Source organism: Nerophis ophidion, linkage group LG23, assembly GCF_033978795.1.
Source record: "Nerophis ophidion isolate RoL-2023_Sa linkage group LG23, RoL_Noph_v1.0, whole genome shotgun sequence".
NCBI classification, from domain to species: domain Eukaryota; kingdom Metazoa; phylum Chordata; class Actinopteri; order Syngnathiformes; family Syngnathidae; genus Nerophis; species Nerophis ophidion.
The window spans coordinates 12,594,288-12,611,705 of NC_084633.1; the positions used below are offsets into that span (position 1 = coordinate 12,594,288).

Sequence of the window (17,418 nt, forward strand, 5' to 3'; positions counted from 1 at the left end):
CCTCATGCTGTCTCAGGGAGAGCATGTCCCAAATTCCAAGCTGCTGTTTTGAGGCATGTTAAAAAAAATAATGCACTTTGTGACTTAAATAATAAATGTGGCAGTGTCATGTCGGCATTTTTTTCTATAACTTCAGTTGATTTATTTTGGAAAACCTTGTTACATTGTTTAATGCATCCAGCAGGGCGTCACAACAAAATTAAGCATAATAATGTGATAATTCTACGTCTATGTATTTTGGTCCCGGTTGATATCAGAATCTGTAATTAAGGGTTGGACAATATCGGACATCGGCATAAAAGCCATTATCAGACATCTCTAGTTGTCATAAACATGACCTAATTCATTAAAAAAATAATACAAAAGAAAACACATTTTTATGCATATGTAAATGTATTCAGTTATAAACATTCATTCACTTTCTTTTTTCCTTCATTGATCTAAACTTTACCGCAGCCGGTATTTTTTTCTATATTTTTATTTAAGAAGTTGTAGAGTTATTTATTTCAGTGTGAAAGTGTAAAAAGGTTTTCGCTTCAGTCATGAAATGATGATATTGGTGTGCCAGGGCATACATGCATATGACAAATTGAATTGACTGTTATCATCATCAGTTGTCTAAAAGCCGCCACATCTACACTTTCATGTCAAATAATGCCAACAAACTTAAAATTTTGCAATGTCATTTAATAGAGTGGCACTCGACGCCTGTAGCATTTCATCTTTGGCTTGGTGATGGCCATAAGCTGTGTGTTCCCCTTTAGGAATGGCGGTGTATGGGGTGAGTGACGTGTGTAAGTGAGTGGGCAAGTTAGGAGAGGGAGCGCTAGCATGTTCAAGAGTGTTAAATAGCATGGTGGATGTCTGGTTGGCTTTGTGGAAAACATAAAGAGTTGTAACAAATCGACTGTCTCGTCATTCAGACCAAAGGGCGGAATTGGAGGGACTCAAATTGGAGGGTGTTTCTCGGTGCTTGGTGAGGCTGGATGTTTGAAAATCAGTGCACCTGGTCGTGAAGGTGTTCTTTTTCTTCGCCCGTTCACATGGCGTGCAAAACATCTTTCCATCTTCATAAGTGAGCCATTTGCTGAAAAGTGGCTCCTGAAGCCACTTTTCATGAAGCTTTGCTTCTTGGGTTTATTGCTCGCCATGACGAAAACAGTAACACCCAGGAGTCCTAATATCAGAAATGCAGTATTTGTGATCGATAACACTTTTGGCGAATCAAAATTTAAGAAATTGTACCGGTCAGTGCATTACTTTGAAGTCGACCAATAATTAATAATAACTTGACCCGGCAAATTTAAACTAAACAAAACACCGTCGGAAAGTGATAATGGGTAAAAAAAAAAAAAAAAAACAGTATCCAAGGGACACCTGGACTGATTTTAAGGCGTAGTGTGTGTATAAGCATTTGACCAACGTCATTTAGGTCATGATAAAATGTTCATATCGTTACATCCCGAGATGCAATGTCATTTTATACTACTGCAAACTGTAAAACACATTGTAAATGACTACCTCTCAGAACAGGGCTCGGGAACCTTTTTGGCTGAGAGAGCCATGAAAGCCAAATATTTTAAGATATATTCCCGTGAGAGCCATATAATATTTTTTAACAGTGAATACAACTAAACGCGTTCATTTGTAAATAAGACCAACATTTTTAGAGTACAATAAGTCTCATTCTTTTTAATAACATTGTTATTCTGAAGCTAACCAATAATAAATACAATACTTCTTACCAATAATGCGACCTTCCTGTACCCCGAAAGACAGCTGGGATTGGCTGAGCCACCCAAAACCTCGAACAGGTGCAGTTTTCATTACTTATCCCATTAGGAAATGTCAGCTAATTCATCTGAGAGCCAGATGCAGTCATCAAAAGAGCCATATCTGACTCGCGAGCCATAGGTTCTCTACACCTGTCTTAGAGTGTCATTCAAAACTTCATTATTTTGTTTTGGATCTCACAAGACCAGTGACTGTATATGTAAATGCATCAGTTAGTAATGAGATACTCTTGTCAATTTTTGTTTCATAAAAGTGACCCATTCTATTCCACTGTGTGCTAGGGGGTGCAGCAGAAACAGCGGCAATATGAGCTTGAGAAAGAGGACACGAAAAAGGAATTTGTCGCTGCGGTAGAAGACACACCTCCCCTTAGGTACCAACAACACATGTTAGCACTATCATGACAAAGTGTACCTTCAAAAAACTCAACTGTGTGTTGTTTTTGCACAGTGTGGGTGTGCAGCAGGAGGACCATGATGCTTTGCTGGCAGAGGTACAAAGACTTGAGTTGGACCTGGGCAGAATCAGGCAGGACCTGCAAGGTGTTATGGGATGTAAGGGCAAGTGTGAGCAGCTGGACACGCTGCAGGAGACGGTAGGTTTGCAACTCCTCCCCCTTAGATCGGGGGTCGGTAACCCACGGCTCGAGAGAAGCATGCGGCTGTTTAGCGCCATCCTAGTCGCTCCCTGGAACTTTTTCAAAAATGTATGAAAATGGAAAAAGGTGAGGGGAAAAAATACCTATTTTTGTCTTAATATAGTTTCTGTAGGAGGACAAACATGACACAAACTTTCCGAATTGTTAGCAATCCCACTGTTCATACTAAACATGCTTCACTGATGAGTATTTGGTGAACACTGTTTTGTCCTACTAATTGTGGCGGTCATTGAACTCAATGTAGTTTGTTTACATGTATAACTTTCTCCGACGCTGCCAGAGGAAGACTTGTTGTCTCATTTTGTCCACCAAAACTTTTTATAATGTGCGTGAATGCACAAAAGTGAGCTGTGTTGATGTTACCGACTTGGCATATTTGTTCACTGCATGTTTGCAAGCTAATCGATGCGAACATGCTATCTAGGCTAGTTGTATATACATATTGCATCATTATGTCTCGTATATTTGAGTTCATTTAATTTCCTTTGCTTATATGTTGTGTGTATTTAATTTATATTTGCATGTCTCATGAGACATTATCTCTATGTAATATTGGCTGAATTTCTGATAGTTGTTTGTGTTCCATGTTGTTCCAGACCACAGCAAACGTTACCCAGATTGAAATTTTTTTAATTAATTCAGTAAAAAAAGACGGATGGCTGTTCTATATTTTTGGCCAGTCTAAGCCAGTAATTTGCATGCGTTATGTCACCCTCTGAGAAGCCTCTGTTTTACTAATGTTTTTTAATGTAAAATATGTAGAATAAATAATAATAATAATAATGGATTAGATTTATATGGCGCTTTTCTATTGTTAGATACTCAAAGCGCTCACAGAGAAGTGGGAACCCATCATTCATTCACACCTGGTGGTGGTAAGCTACATCTGTAGCCACAGCTGCCCTGGGGTAGACTGACGGAAGTGTGGCGGCCAGTTTGCGCCTACAACCCCTTCGACCCCTCCGACCACCACCAATCATTCATTCATTATTCATTCATCGGTATGAGCGGCACCAGGGGCAAGGGTGAAGTGCCCTGCCCAAGGACACAACGATTTGGATGTCAATAGGTGGGAAGCGAACCTGCAACCCTCAGGTTTCTGGCACAGCCGCTCTACCCACTACGCCATGCCGCCCCTGAAATATTACCTTTCTGGCAACGAAGATTTGCGTCAGCCTGCGACACATTGTGATAGTAGGCTATTATGGCAAATATAGACACATCATGTGTAGCCTTCATTAAAACACTTATATAAGGCTTTACCTATTTTTATTTGTTTTATTTTATTTTTTGTCTAATATGGCTCTTTCAACATTTTGGGTGCCGACCCCTGCCTTCGATTTACAGCTCCCTTTTTCACTTCCGTTTCATAGCAGTTTTATTTTGACGTGTCCTCTTTCCAGATAAGTGCGCAGGTGTCCTCCCAGGTGCGTAAGGAGTTGCAGGCTCTGTTCTATGGCAGCGGCTCGTCGGGAGAGGGTCAAGGGGAGGTGCCAGAGTCTCTGGTCCTCTGGCTTTCTCAGCGCTACGTGAGCACGCCCGATCTGCAGGCATGGCTCGCCTCTCTAGAACAGAGAATCATGAGGAACGTGTCCATGCAGCTGGAGCTTAACCGAGCTCAGACTCTCGTTGAGACAGAGTCCAAGGCGTCTTTGGCGCACACAGTGACCGACTCTGTGCATATTGCTGCTGCAGCCGAAGGGCTGACAGAAGAGGTGACGTGTTTAAACTGCTTCACATTAGTTTTGGGCTGTTATTTGATGTTAACATTCCAATGTTCTGTATCCCAGCATGTAAAGCTGATTGTCCAGAATGCGTTGAAGCTCTACTCTCAGGACAGGACTGGGCTGGTGGACTATGCCCTGGAGTCTGGAGGTAAGGAAAGCCGTGATCCTCATGACAAGTCCATAGCTAACCCCATAATGGAGGCAAGGGGATTAGCTTGCTTGCTTTCCATACTGTCGGTATCAATGTGCTATGTTTTATGTATCCAGACTGAAAGCTCTATAAAATGTCTGGTGACCTAGATGAGAGGATGCAGTGAGCACCACTGTTAAATCTACAACCATTTATTACTTTCCCTACATATGTATATATTGCGATATATATTGCAGCCTCCTGTGAAAACGATATATATATATATATATATATATATATATATGTCTTGATTGGATTATCCGGAGAATAGTGCTCGATACCGTGGTAGAGCGCAATATGTAGGTGTGGGAAAAAATCACAAGACTACTTCATCTCTACAGATCTGTTTCATGAGGGGTTCCCTCAATCATCAGGAGATTTTAATGGAAGCATTCACATACAATGGTTTATATAGAGCACAGAGTGGGTGGGTACAAGCAGGCGTAGGGTGTGGTGATTGGCTCATGTGTTACCTAGGAGGTGTTTCCGCCTGTGGCGGCATGTTGAAATGATTTCACTGCGCTTGTTGAGGGATGATAGCTCTGGATGATATATAATAAACAGTTTCTCTTTTAAGCATAAGTTGCATCTTTTATTACCACTGTTGTAAGGTGTGCTGGATGCAAGAATTTGCCATGTTATTGAATATTCAACATTATTGTCTTTGAGGTTCCAAATGTGTTTGCTGAGTTCGGTAGAATTCTGCAAAGTCTGGTTTCTAAAGGAGGCGTTGTGATTATTCCATTTTGTTTTGAACGCTCCTTCGGTTAATCCTACGTACGTGTCGGATGTGTTAATGTCCTTGCGTATTACCTTTGCTTGGTAAACGACTGATGTCTGTAAGCACCTTCCGTTGAGAGGGCAATCAGGTTTCTTGCGACAGTTACATTCATTATTGGTTTCAGAGTCGTTTAGTCTGGGGGTAGGCAGTCCTTTTGCAATTGCTTTGTTGTGGTTTGAAATGATTTGTTGCATGTTATTCATACAGCTGTAGCTCAATTTAATGTTGTTCTTGTTGAATATTTTTCTTAGGGTGTTGCCTTTGGGGAAGTGTTTGTCGATCAGAGTGAGGAACTTGCGGCCGATGTTGGTTGAGACGTCTTTGCTGAATGGCGGATTGTACCAGATGATGTTGTTTCGTTTTCTGCTCTTTTTTGGTTGGTTTCCTGGGGTGAGTTCATAGGTGAGGGTGAAGTTGTATCCGCTTTCATCAAGTGCTTTCTTCGACCAAGCAACCCCCCCGTACCAGAAAGCACTTGATGAAAGCGGATACAACTTCACCCTCACCTATGAACCCACCCCAGGAAACCAACCAAAAAAGAGCAGAAAACGAAACAACATCATCTGGTACAATCCGCCATTCAGCAAAGACGTCTCAACCAACATCGGCCGCAAGTTCCTCACTCTGATCGACAAACACTTCCCCAAAGGCAACACCCTAAGAAAAATATTCAACAAGAACAACATTAAATTGAGCTACAGCTGTATGAATAACATGCAACAAATCATTTCAAACCACAACAAAGCAATTGCAAAAGGACTGCCTACCCCCAGACTAAACGACTCTGAAACCAATAATGAATGTAACTGTCGCAAGAAACCTGATTGCCCTCTCAACGGAAGGTGCTTACAGACATCAGTCGTTTACCAAGCAAAGGTAATACGCAAGGACATTAACACATCCGACACGTACGTAGGATTAACCGAAGGAGCGTTCAAAACAAGATGGAATAATCACAACGCCTCCTTTAGAAACCAGACTTTGCAGAATTCTACCGAACTCAGCAAACACATTTGGAACCTCAAAGACAATAATGTTGAATATTCAATAACATGGCAAATTCTTGCATCCAGCACACCTTACAACAGTGGTAATAAAAGATGCAACTTATGCTTAAAAGAGAAACTGTTTATTATATATCATCCAGAGCTATCATCCCTCAACAAGCGCAGTGAAATCATTTCAACATGCCGCCACAGGCGGAAACACCTCCTAGGTAACACATGAGCCAATCACCACACCCTACGCCTGCTTGTACCCACCCACTCTGTGCTCTATATAAACCATTGTATGTGAATGCTTCCATTAAAATCTCCTGATGATTGAGGGAACCCCTCATGAAACAGATCTGTAGAGATGAAGTAGTCTTGTGATTTTTTCCCACACCTACATATATATATATATATATATATATATATATATATATATATATATATATATGTATATGTATATGTATATGTATATGTATATGTATGTATATGTATATGTATATATGTATATATATATGTGTATATATATATATAACACTATATTTGGTAAATGATAATAGAACCATTAAAAAAGGAGTTACAAAGGCTCCTACTTTTGCACCTGATGTATGCAGTCACATATTTGATCATTTAAAAACTATTATAAAACTACCTGTTAATTTATTAATGTTAATGGATGGTTACTTTTTGCTGGAACATGTTTGTATCTACACTTGTCTTAAATGTACTAAGCTTGTTTTATTATGTTGTTTCACTAATTAATACTTCAACACATAATGTTCAATATCATTGAATGATTAAACTTTTTCTTTAAAATTATAAACAGGCAAAACCACAAGATGGTGATGTAAGAGTATAAATTAAATATATGATTTATTTTCTACTAATGGATTTGGTTTAAATCTTTTTTGTTATAGCACTTAAAGCCCATCTCTGTCCAGGGACTTACTTTACGAATTCCCATCACTAATGCATAATGAGCAGTAATGAGCCACATTTTTTTTCTTTTTAAAAGACTATATATATACATATATATTTATTTATTTATTTTTTTTGACATTTAGGAATGTCTGATGCTGAATGTCAATAAAAATTAAATGGAAAAAAAAATCTAAATAATATTTACAGTCTATTTCATTTTATATTTCCATATGTTCCAAAATATGTACATTTGCCAACATTATGGTGACAAACAGAACAAATGTGTAGACATTTTTACCCAGAATATATTAGATAGCGCACATTTTAACAACAGCCTTTCCTTACCCTCCCTTTTCACAACAATCGCTTTATAACAAAAGCGATGGCAGGAACCAACGATAGGCCCATTTATCAATACATACATCCATCCATCCATTTTCTACGGCTTATCCAACTCGTTAGGGGGGCTGGAAGGGGGGGCTGGAGCTTATCCCAGCTTCGCTTGGGCGGAAGGCAGGGTACATCCTGGACACGTTTCCACACTCACATCCACACACTAGGGCCAATTTACTGTTGAAAATCAGCGTAACCCCACGTGCATGTCTTGAAGGTGGAAGGAAGTCACAATAACAAAAAATGACAAAAGATTTTGTGATTAAAAACTACTGTTGTATCGACCCGGTATTGATACTATACTTGGTATTGATACTGTCTATATTTGTTAATGTCAATCCGCTCTAGCTTAGCATATTCTCCTATGGTGTATCCTGTAGAATTTTTAGCCATTCCTTGGTAATAAACAATTTTTCTGTCACTATGTAGGTGAGGATTGCTGACATAGAAGTGCCTTTGCACTGTGAAGGGATTTTAGCCGCTAGCGAGGACGCTACATTGCGTTGAGGAGGTCAATTTTGCAGGACACAGCTGCAATGTGTCATCAACATGAAATTAAATTAGTTTATTTCGGTCATATAATTAACGTTTTTGTTTGATTGATTTAACAGCACAGATTATAGATATTAGCAATCATACACATACACATACAAAAAGAAAAAGAATGACCAAAAAAGGAATAAGTTGAAGCCAAGGCTTATATTTGCCTATCCTATACATTCACTGAAAATAAGATTGCCCTGGAACATTAACGTTCAAAAAATTAATGGGATGAAAGTAATCGTTGCCATATTTTATAATTTTCCCTTATTTCACCTTTCAAGGTTTTTTTAAACTTAAACAAATAACTCCATGTCTTCAACTCATCAATGAGCTTGTTCCACCATTTTACTCCTAAAACTGAAATACATTGGTATTTTATGTTCGTTCTTACTTTACATATTTCAAAAAACAATATCCCCCGTAAATTTTAGTTGTCCTTTCTTAATTTAAATAACCTTAGAATGCAAGCTGGAAGGCTGTTGTTCTTTACTCGAAACACAATTTACATTGTTTTTAAAAACACAATATCTGAAAATGTTAACACATTAGAACTTATGAGTAATGGATTGGTACAGTGGGGCAATAAAGTATTTAGTCAGCCACCGATTGTGCAAGTTCTCCCACTTAAAATGATGACAGGGGTCTGTAATTTTCATCATAGGTACACTTCAACTGTGAGAGACAGAATGTGAAAAAAACATCCAGGAATTCACATTGTAGGAATTTTTTAAGAATTTATTTCTTAATTATGGTGGAAAATAAGTATTTGGTCAACCATTCAAAGCTCTCACTGATGGAAGGATATTTGGCTCAAAATCTCACGATACATGGCCCCTTTCATTCTTTCCTTAACACGGATCAAACAGCCCCAAAGCATGATGTTTCCACCCCCCATACTTTACAGTAGGTGTGGTGTTCTTGGGATGCAACTCAGTATTCTTCTTCCTCCAAACACGACGAGTTGAGTTTATACCAAAAAGTTCTATTTTGGTTTCATCTGACCACATGACATTCTCCCAATCCTCTGCTGTATCATCCATGTATCCATTTTGGTATAAACTCAACTCGTCGTGTTTGGAGGAAGGAGAATACTGAGTTGCATCCCAAGAACACCATACCTACTGTGAAGCATGGGGGTGGAAACATTATGCTTTGGGGCTGTTTTTCTGCAATCCTCTGCTGTATCATCCATGTATCCATTTTGGTATAAACTCAACTCGTCGTGTTTGGAGGAAGAAGAATACTGAGTTGCATCCCAAGAAAACCAAACCTACTGTGAAGCATGGGGGTGGAATCATCATGCTTTGGGGCTGTTTTTCTGCTAAGGGGACAGGACGATTGATCCGTGTTAAGGAAAGAATGAATGGGGCCATGTATCGTGAGATTTTGAGCCATAACCTCCTTCCATCAGTGAGAGCTTTGAATGGTTGACCAAATACTTATTTTCCACCATAATTTACAAATAAATTCTTTAATTCCTACAATGTGAAATTCTGGATTTTTTTTCTCACATTCTGTCTCTCACAGTTGAAGTGTACTATGACGACTGTCATCATTTTAAGTGGGAGAACTTACACAATCGGTGGCTGACTAAATACTTTTTTGCCCCACTGTATGTTCATAGTAGCACACTTTGTGTATTATTCTAATTACCCTTTTTTTAAGTTTAATTATTGGGTCTATGTTTGTTTTATAAACTTTTCCCCAAACTTCAACACAATATGCTAGATATGGAAAAATAAAAGAATAATATAACATATGCAGACATTTTTTATTCAGCATGTGTCTTTCTTTATAAAGAATAGCAATGGATTTGTATGTTTCCCTTTATATATTCAATCTGCGGTTTCCAACATAATTTATGATCAATTATTATTCCCAAGAACTTAGTTTTATATTCCGTATTTTTCGGACTATAAGTCGCAGTTTTTTTTCATAGTTTGGCCGGGGTGCGACTTATATTCAGGAGCGACTTTGTGTGAAATTATTAACACATTACCCTAAAATATCAAATATTATTTAGCTCATTCACGTAAGATACTAGACGTATAGGATTTCATCGGATTTAGCAACTAGACGTATAGGATTTCATCGGATTTAGCAATTAGTAATGACAGATTGCTTGGTAAACGTATAGCATGTTCTATATGTTATAGTTATTTGAATGACTCTTACCATAATATGTTACGTTAACATACCAGGCACCTTCTCAATTGGTTATTTATGCGTCATATAACGTACACTCTTTCAACCTGTTGTTCACTATTCTTTATTTATTTTATATTGCCTTTCAAATGTCTATTCTTGGTTTAGGGTTTTATCAAATAAATTACCCCCAAAAATTTGACTTATATATGTTTTTTTCCTTCTTTATTATGCATTTTCGGCAGGTGCGACTTATACTCTGAAAAATACGGTATTCTTATCAATTTCCACTTGGTATAATTTAAATTTTGCTTCACAATATGTCCTTGCACCCTTAAACACCATAAATTTTGTTTTCTTCTCATGCATAATCACAATATAATGATAATTGTTTAAAACCTTATTGTCAGCCAAATTGATATCATTTACATATATTGACTATCGCCCAACCATATCTCCAATGTATAGTATGTAGAATTGACATGATATACTGTGATTTAACTACCATTACAGTCCTCAATTCATTTATTTCTTTGTCGTTTATGTACTAGTTTATGCCATCCAGAAGTAGTGTGCGATAATTACTGTAATTGTGTTTAGGTGGCAGTATCCTCAGTACCCGCTGCTCTGAAACTTATGAGACCAAGACGGCCCTCATGAGCCTGTTTGGTCTCCCACTCTGGTACTTCTCCCAGTCGCCGCGAGTTGTCATCCAGGTAAAGCCACGTGTCATTGTGATAATATTAAGATCACTATTTGAAATGCTTTTTCTCACCCCTCCATCAGCCTGACATGTACCCGGGTAACTGCTGGGCTTTCAAAGGCTCGCAGGGTTATCTGGTGATCAGGCTTTCACTAAGGATCAAACCCACGTCCTTCTGCTTGGAGCACATCCCCAAAGCCCTGTCACCGACTGGAAACATCACCAGTGCCCCTCAGAACTTCACAGTCTTTGTAAGAAACACAACTTTTTTATTTTTTTTAAACAAAACGGGTGTTTTTAACCTTAAAATACCAATGATAAAAATTGGATGTTGGCTCACGTACAGGGTCTAGATGATGAGTATCAAGAAGAGGGCGATTTGCTTGGTCATTACACTTACCAGGAAGATGGAGAATCAATGCAGATTTTCCCCATTCAGGTATTCTCAACTACAACATTCAGAACATTGAATAACAATTGTATTCTGTGCACAGAACAAAGATTCCTTTGCCTTTCAGGAGCCGACTGATAAGGCCTTCCAGATTATAGAGGTGCGCGTGTTGTCTAATTGGGGACATCCAGATTACACCTGCTTGTATCGCTTTCGAGTCCACGGAGAGCCAAGGCCTCAGTGAACCAACTACCACTATACATACACGCACACCCTCAATCTATTTAAAAAAAAAACTCAACCTATCTGTACATAGCTCTTCCAACTCCTGCGGTGAAGACGCTCTGAAGTTCCTGTTGATGTTTATATGCGAGAGAATATCCAAAAGATTGTCGAAAGAAAGTAAGCCAAACTGGATCACGGAAATGGGTTTGTGTTACTCACGAGGATGTCTGCATGAGTGAACAAAAGAAGATTTGAAGTCCAAATCGTGTTTTCCTCTTGCACTGAATCAACATATGAGGGCACAAGTCAAAACAATTGGAAAGGAATTAGGACATACCGCGTCCCGATCTCATTTGGGGTGTGTTCTAAGTCATCCACAATAAATGTTTCCTCTTGTATTTTTTTAATTTGGGTGGCTGGGCACCATGCCGCATTTTTGGGGTGTGTCAGAAAATCTGAATGTTTTTCTACTTTGGAGGCTTGATGCAAGTCCCCCTTTAAGCGCACTGCAGCACTACACTGAACAAAAATATAAAAGCGAATCTTCTGTTTTTAGTCCTATTTTACATGAGTTGAACTCAAAGATCTGAATTTTTTACTATATACACAAAATACTTACTATTTATAGTTTTTCATAAATCTGTGTTAGTGAGCATTTTTCTTTTTTGCCAAGATAATCCATCCCACCTCACAGCATATCAGCATGCTGATTAAACTGCATGATTATTGCACAGGTGTGCCTTAGGCTGCCCACAATAAAAGGCCACTCTGAAATGTGCAGTTTTATGACACAGCACAATGCCACAGATGATGCAGGTATTTGGGGGAGCGTGCAGTTGGCATGTCCACCAGAGCTGTTGCCCGTTAATCGATTGTTCATTTCTCCACCAGATTGTTCATTTCTTCACCATAAGCCGTCTCCAAAGGCGTTACAGAGAATTTGGACGTACACCCAACTGTGGGGTTCGATGGATTGTCTTGGTAAAGTAGAAGAGCTCACTAACACATATTTGTGAACATTTGAGAGGAATAGGTCTTTTGTGTGTATATTAGTGACGGGTTGATGAGGCGTCATGTATTGTTTTGACACATTGCAAAACTGTGTTGATACTGTGTCAATACTGTGGCACTAAATACTGACCTCTGCTGGACATTAAAAATCCCTACAGGCAACCTATGGACCGACTCAACCGACACTGATTTTATGACCTAGTATAGGGTTGATCTACGTTCCCATCCTCACCTATGGTCATGAGCTTTGGGTCATGACCGAAAGGACGAGATCACAGGTACAAGCGGCCGAAATGAGTTTCCTCCGCCGTGTGGCGTGACTCTTCCTTAGAGATAGGGTGAGAAGCTCTGCCATCCGGGAGTAACTCAAAGTAAAGCCGCTGTTCCTTCACATCGAGAGGAGCCAGATGAGGTGGTTCGGGCATCTGGTTTGGATGCAACCCGAACGCCTCCCTAGGGAGGTGTTTAGGGCACGTCCAACCGGTAGGAGGCCACGGGGAAGACCCAGGACACGTTGGGAAGACTATGTCTCCCGGCTGGCCTGGGAACGCCTCGGGATCCCCCGGGAAGAGCTAGACGAAGTGGCTGGGGAGAGGGAAGTCTGGGTTTCCCTGCTTAGGCTGTTGCCCCCGCGACCCGACCTCAGATAAGCGGAAGAAGATGGATGGAGTATATATTCCGTACAATTGACCACTAAATGGTAACACCCAGATAAGTTTTTCAACTTGTTTAAGTCGGGATCCACGTTAATCAATTCATGGTAAAATTGTAATGACTGATCCATCGATCTGGATTTGAACCAGTGCCCAAGGGAACTCAGAATGAGCATTTACAGCCCCTCCACCATACCAACTGAGCTACCGAAAAGGTTCAACACAAAAACATGTACCGTTACAGACCTACTAACAGATCGAGTAGAAACTTGAGAGAACAGGATGAAACAACAAGGAAATGAACCTTTTTTTCGATATATGATCAAAATAGGGCTTCATGGTGGCAGAGGGGTTAGTGCGTCTGCCTCACAATACGAAGGTACTGCAGTCCCGGGTTCAAATCCTGTGTGGAGTTTGCATGTTCTCCCCGTGAATGCGTGGGTTCCCTCCGGGTACTCCGGCTTCCTCCCACCTCCAAAGACATGCACCTGGGGATAGGTTGATTGGCAACACTAAATTGGCCCTAGTGTGTGAATGTGAATGTGAATGTTGTCTATCTGTGTTGGCCCTGCGATGAGGTGGCGACTTGTCCAGGGTGTACCCTGCCTTCCGCCCGATAGTAGCTGAGTTAGGCGCCAGCGCCCCCCGCGACCCCAAAAGGGAATAAGCGGTAGAAAATGGATGGATGGATAGATGGATGATCAAAATATTCGCACACGGCGGAAATGATCTCCGACGACGATAGATTACAAATGACCAACGACAGAAGGGACGGCGTGGCGCAGTGGCAGAGTGTCCGTGCGCAACCCGAGGGTCACTGGTTCAAATCCCACCTAGAACCAACCTCGTCACTTCCGTTGTGTCCTGAGCAAGACACTTCACCCTTGCTCCTGATGGGTGCTGGTTGGCGCCTTGCATGGCAGCTCCCTCCATCTGTGTGTGAATGGGTAAATGTGGAAGTAGTGTCAAAGCGCTTTGAGTACAGAAAAGCGCTATACAAGTACAGTCATCAGTGCGACACAGTTCGTGTATCGGTCACGTGACCGAAACAACTCATGATCGGTCACGTGACTTTCGAAAAGCGGTACGCTCACCGACACAGGGTTTCGCTCTGAGCTCGACGCATCGGTGTTGCCGGACCCATCACTAGTGTGTATAGTAAAAGTTTCAGCTATTTTGAGTTCAACTCATGAAAAATGGAGAAATAACAAGCATTTCGTCTATATTTTTGTTCAGTATACAAACCACTGACCTAAGGAGCTCTGTACATTAGCCAGCATCGATATAGCGTGTGTGTGCTTATGAAAGGACTTTGAGGATTGCAACCAGCATGTGGCTCTTCCTGACCTACTACCTTTTTTAAAAATGTACATTTTCATGAGCGTTCTCTATGAAAGACATGTGCCTAGATCTCCAATTGGCAATCAGTACAGAAAGGTTAACCTGGGGTTGTCTCCTTTCTCGGTTACTGCTTCCCTTTATCCGAAGCCCAGACCGAATGTAATCTGTACATTTGTATTGTCTATATAGTTACCTGCTTTTATCAATGTTGATTTATATTAAAACAACCCTTTATTGGTTAACCATTATTTCAACTGTTACTCATGTTTTAGTTTTTGTTTCTTTTTGTCATTTGTTTTTAGGGGTTGATAATGTTTTGTATGGATGCACGGCAGAAGATGCCATCAAGAGTTTGTTTAAAGAACTTAGATTTTTATTTCAAATATAGAAGAATACCTAAAATATGTACAATTTGTTTTTTCACAGTTTTATTTATTAAGTCGATTGGTGACTGCAGAATATAAGTTGAATGCAATGTATATTTTTGTCTAAAAAGCTCTTCAGTGCATTTTGGAAGCGTCTTGGGGATTTTTCTTTTTTTTTTTAAAGATAAATTGCTATTTTTGTTCTCATTTAAGACAACTGTTCTGGAAGATATTCCAATAAAACATTTAATTTTGAATAGTATTTCTTTGTTCACAACCCAAGGGCAACGTTAACACATATTTGTACATACACTATATTGCCAAAAAGTATTTGGCCACTCATTCAAATAATCAGAATTAGGTGTCCTAATTACTTGGCCCGACCACAGGTGTATCATCATCATCATCATCATTTATTTTTATTCCTTTCATGAAAATGCATATTTACAAGCCACGTACAATTGACACTATCATTTTTTTTTTTTTGTTTTTCTTTCTTATACATTTCCATGATCAGAAAGGAGCAGATGGAAGAATAATATTCTTATATTTATCTGCCCCCTTTTTAACACCAATTATTTTTGATGACTTTATAACCGTTCCCTCCACCAACACCCAAACTCCAACAAACTTTTGCATTTTCCTTTAAGCACTTTCACAATGACACGTCCAATCTAAATCAAAACTCAGTTTGATATAATTTCAGTTTTCTCTTTTTGTAACTCTTTTTAAAAACAAATATATTCTTACAGCTTTTTAAGTCTTTGTTTAGAGAATTCCATGCTTTCACACCAACAACAGACAAGCACATTTGTTTCAAATTTGTTCGCACTCTTGGATGTTTAAAGTCATACGGCCTTCTGTGGTTTTCATCTTCAGATGTGAACACAAATAACTTTTGTATGTCCTTCGGAAGAACTTTATTTCTCGCTTTGAACATCATTAATAGTGTATTCAATTCTACAATGTCTTTTAGTTTTAGTAATCCTGACCTAATGAAGAGTGGATTTGTGTGGTCTCTATATCCTACTTTAAAAATGATTCGAATTGCTCTTTTCTGTGAAAGAAATAAAGGCATTATGTTGCTATGATATGTATTTCCCCATATTTCTGCACAATAATTGAAATAAGGTAGAATAATTGAGCAATATAACATTCTCATTGTGTTGTATGGAAAACTATATTTAACCTTGTTCAAAATAAATAAACTTTTAGATACCTTATTTTTCACATGCATTATATGAGCTTTCCATGTCAACTTTTCATCTAAGATGACCCCAAGAAATCTGATTTCAGACACCTTCTCAATTTTCACATTGTTTATGGATAAACTAACTTCCATCTTTCTTTTATTACCGAATACCATATACTTAGTCTTTTCCAAATTTAAAGATAATTTATTTATATCAAACCACAATTTTAGTTTAACCATTTCCTCTTTAATATTATTGGCTAAAATGTTCAAGTCATCTCCTGAACAGTATAAATTTGTATCGTCTGCGAATAATACGCACTGTAAAATTTTCGAAACCTCACAAATATCATTTATATATAAAGTAAAAAGTTTGGGTCCTAAAATCGAACCTTGTGGAATTCCACATTCAATATTCATACATTCTGACCTATGATCATCGATCTCAACATATTGCTGTCGTTGATGTAAATAACTGGTTAACCAGTCCAGTGCAACTCCTCTGACTCCATAAGTATATAATTTAGAAATGAGAATTTGATGATCTACAGTGTCAAATGCCTTCTTTAAATCAATGAACACTCCTATTGTGTATTTATTTTGATCAACTGCAGTTGTAATCTCTTCAATAATGTTCATGATGGCCAAGCTCGTAGACCTGTTTGATCGAAATCCATACTGATTTTCATTTAATAATTTATGTTTTTCAATAAAACAGTCTAATTTATTAACAAACAGTTTTTCAAGCACTTTTGAAAATTGGGATAAGAGAGATACTGGTCTATAATTACCAAATGTATGTTTATTTCCGGTTTTAAATATAGGTATAACCTTAGCAGTTTTCATACTGTCTGGGAAAACTCCTACTTTAAAAGAACAATTAATTATATAATGCAATGGTTTAATGATGCAATCAATTGTGTTTTTTATTATACTCATGTCAATGCCCTCATTGTCTATTGAGGTCTTGTTTTTTAGTTTGTAAACCACAGATAATATTTCATTCTCAGTCACTTCACTAAGAAACATTGACTGCATAACCCTATTTTCCCTTTTCCAGACATCCCCTGATTGATCATTAGCTCTAGGTATTTTGTTTGCTAAGCTAGGTCCTACATTTACAAAGAATTGATTCAATTCATTGACAATTTCATCTTTGTTTTCAATTAACATATTATCTTTTTTAAAACATCTAGGTAGTTCTGTTCGCCTTGTCCTATTCCCTATTGCTTTATTTAAAATATTCCATGTAGCCTTTATGTTATTTTTATTTTCATGCAACATTCTTTTGTAATATTCCCTTTTTGCTTGTCTCAATATATTGGTCAACTTGTTTTTGTAGTTTTTATATCGTTTTTCAGCATTCTCTGTTCTTGATTTGATAAACTCCTTATAA

General features: G+C 38.6%; 1 protein-coding gene across 8 annotated transcripts in view; it reads left to right on the forward strand.

The window, feature by feature from the left end:
• Positions 1 to 15,087, forward strand: part of sun1b (Sad1 and UNC84 domain containing 1b) — a 61,972-nt gene extending 46,885 nt beyond the window's left edge. For all 8 annotated transcript variants that reach the window (XM_061884888.1, XM_061884884.1, XM_061884885.1 and 5 more), the window contains 8 exons: positions 2,076 to 2,167; positions 2,245 to 2,389; positions 3,856 to 4,167; positions 4,243 to 4,327; positions 10,742 to 10,857; positions 10,928 to 11,095; positions 11,191 to 11,283; positions 11,363 to 15,087. In XM_061884888.1, the coding sequence (XP_061740872.1) occupies positions 2,076 to 2,167; positions 2,245 to 2,389; positions 3,856 to 4,167; positions 4,243 to 4,327; positions 10,742 to 10,857; positions 10,928 to 11,095; positions 11,191 to 11,283; positions 11,363 to 11,479 (1,128 nt within the window). In that variant the 3' untranslated portion in view covers positions 11,480 to 15,087. The remainder of the gene's footprint in view (positions 1 to 2,075; positions 2,168 to 2,244; positions 2,390 to 3,855; positions 4,168 to 4,242; positions 4,328 to 10,741; positions 10,858 to 10,927; positions 11,096 to 11,190; positions 11,284 to 11,362) is intronic.
• Positions 15,088 to 17,418: the final 2,331 nt, after the last annotated feature.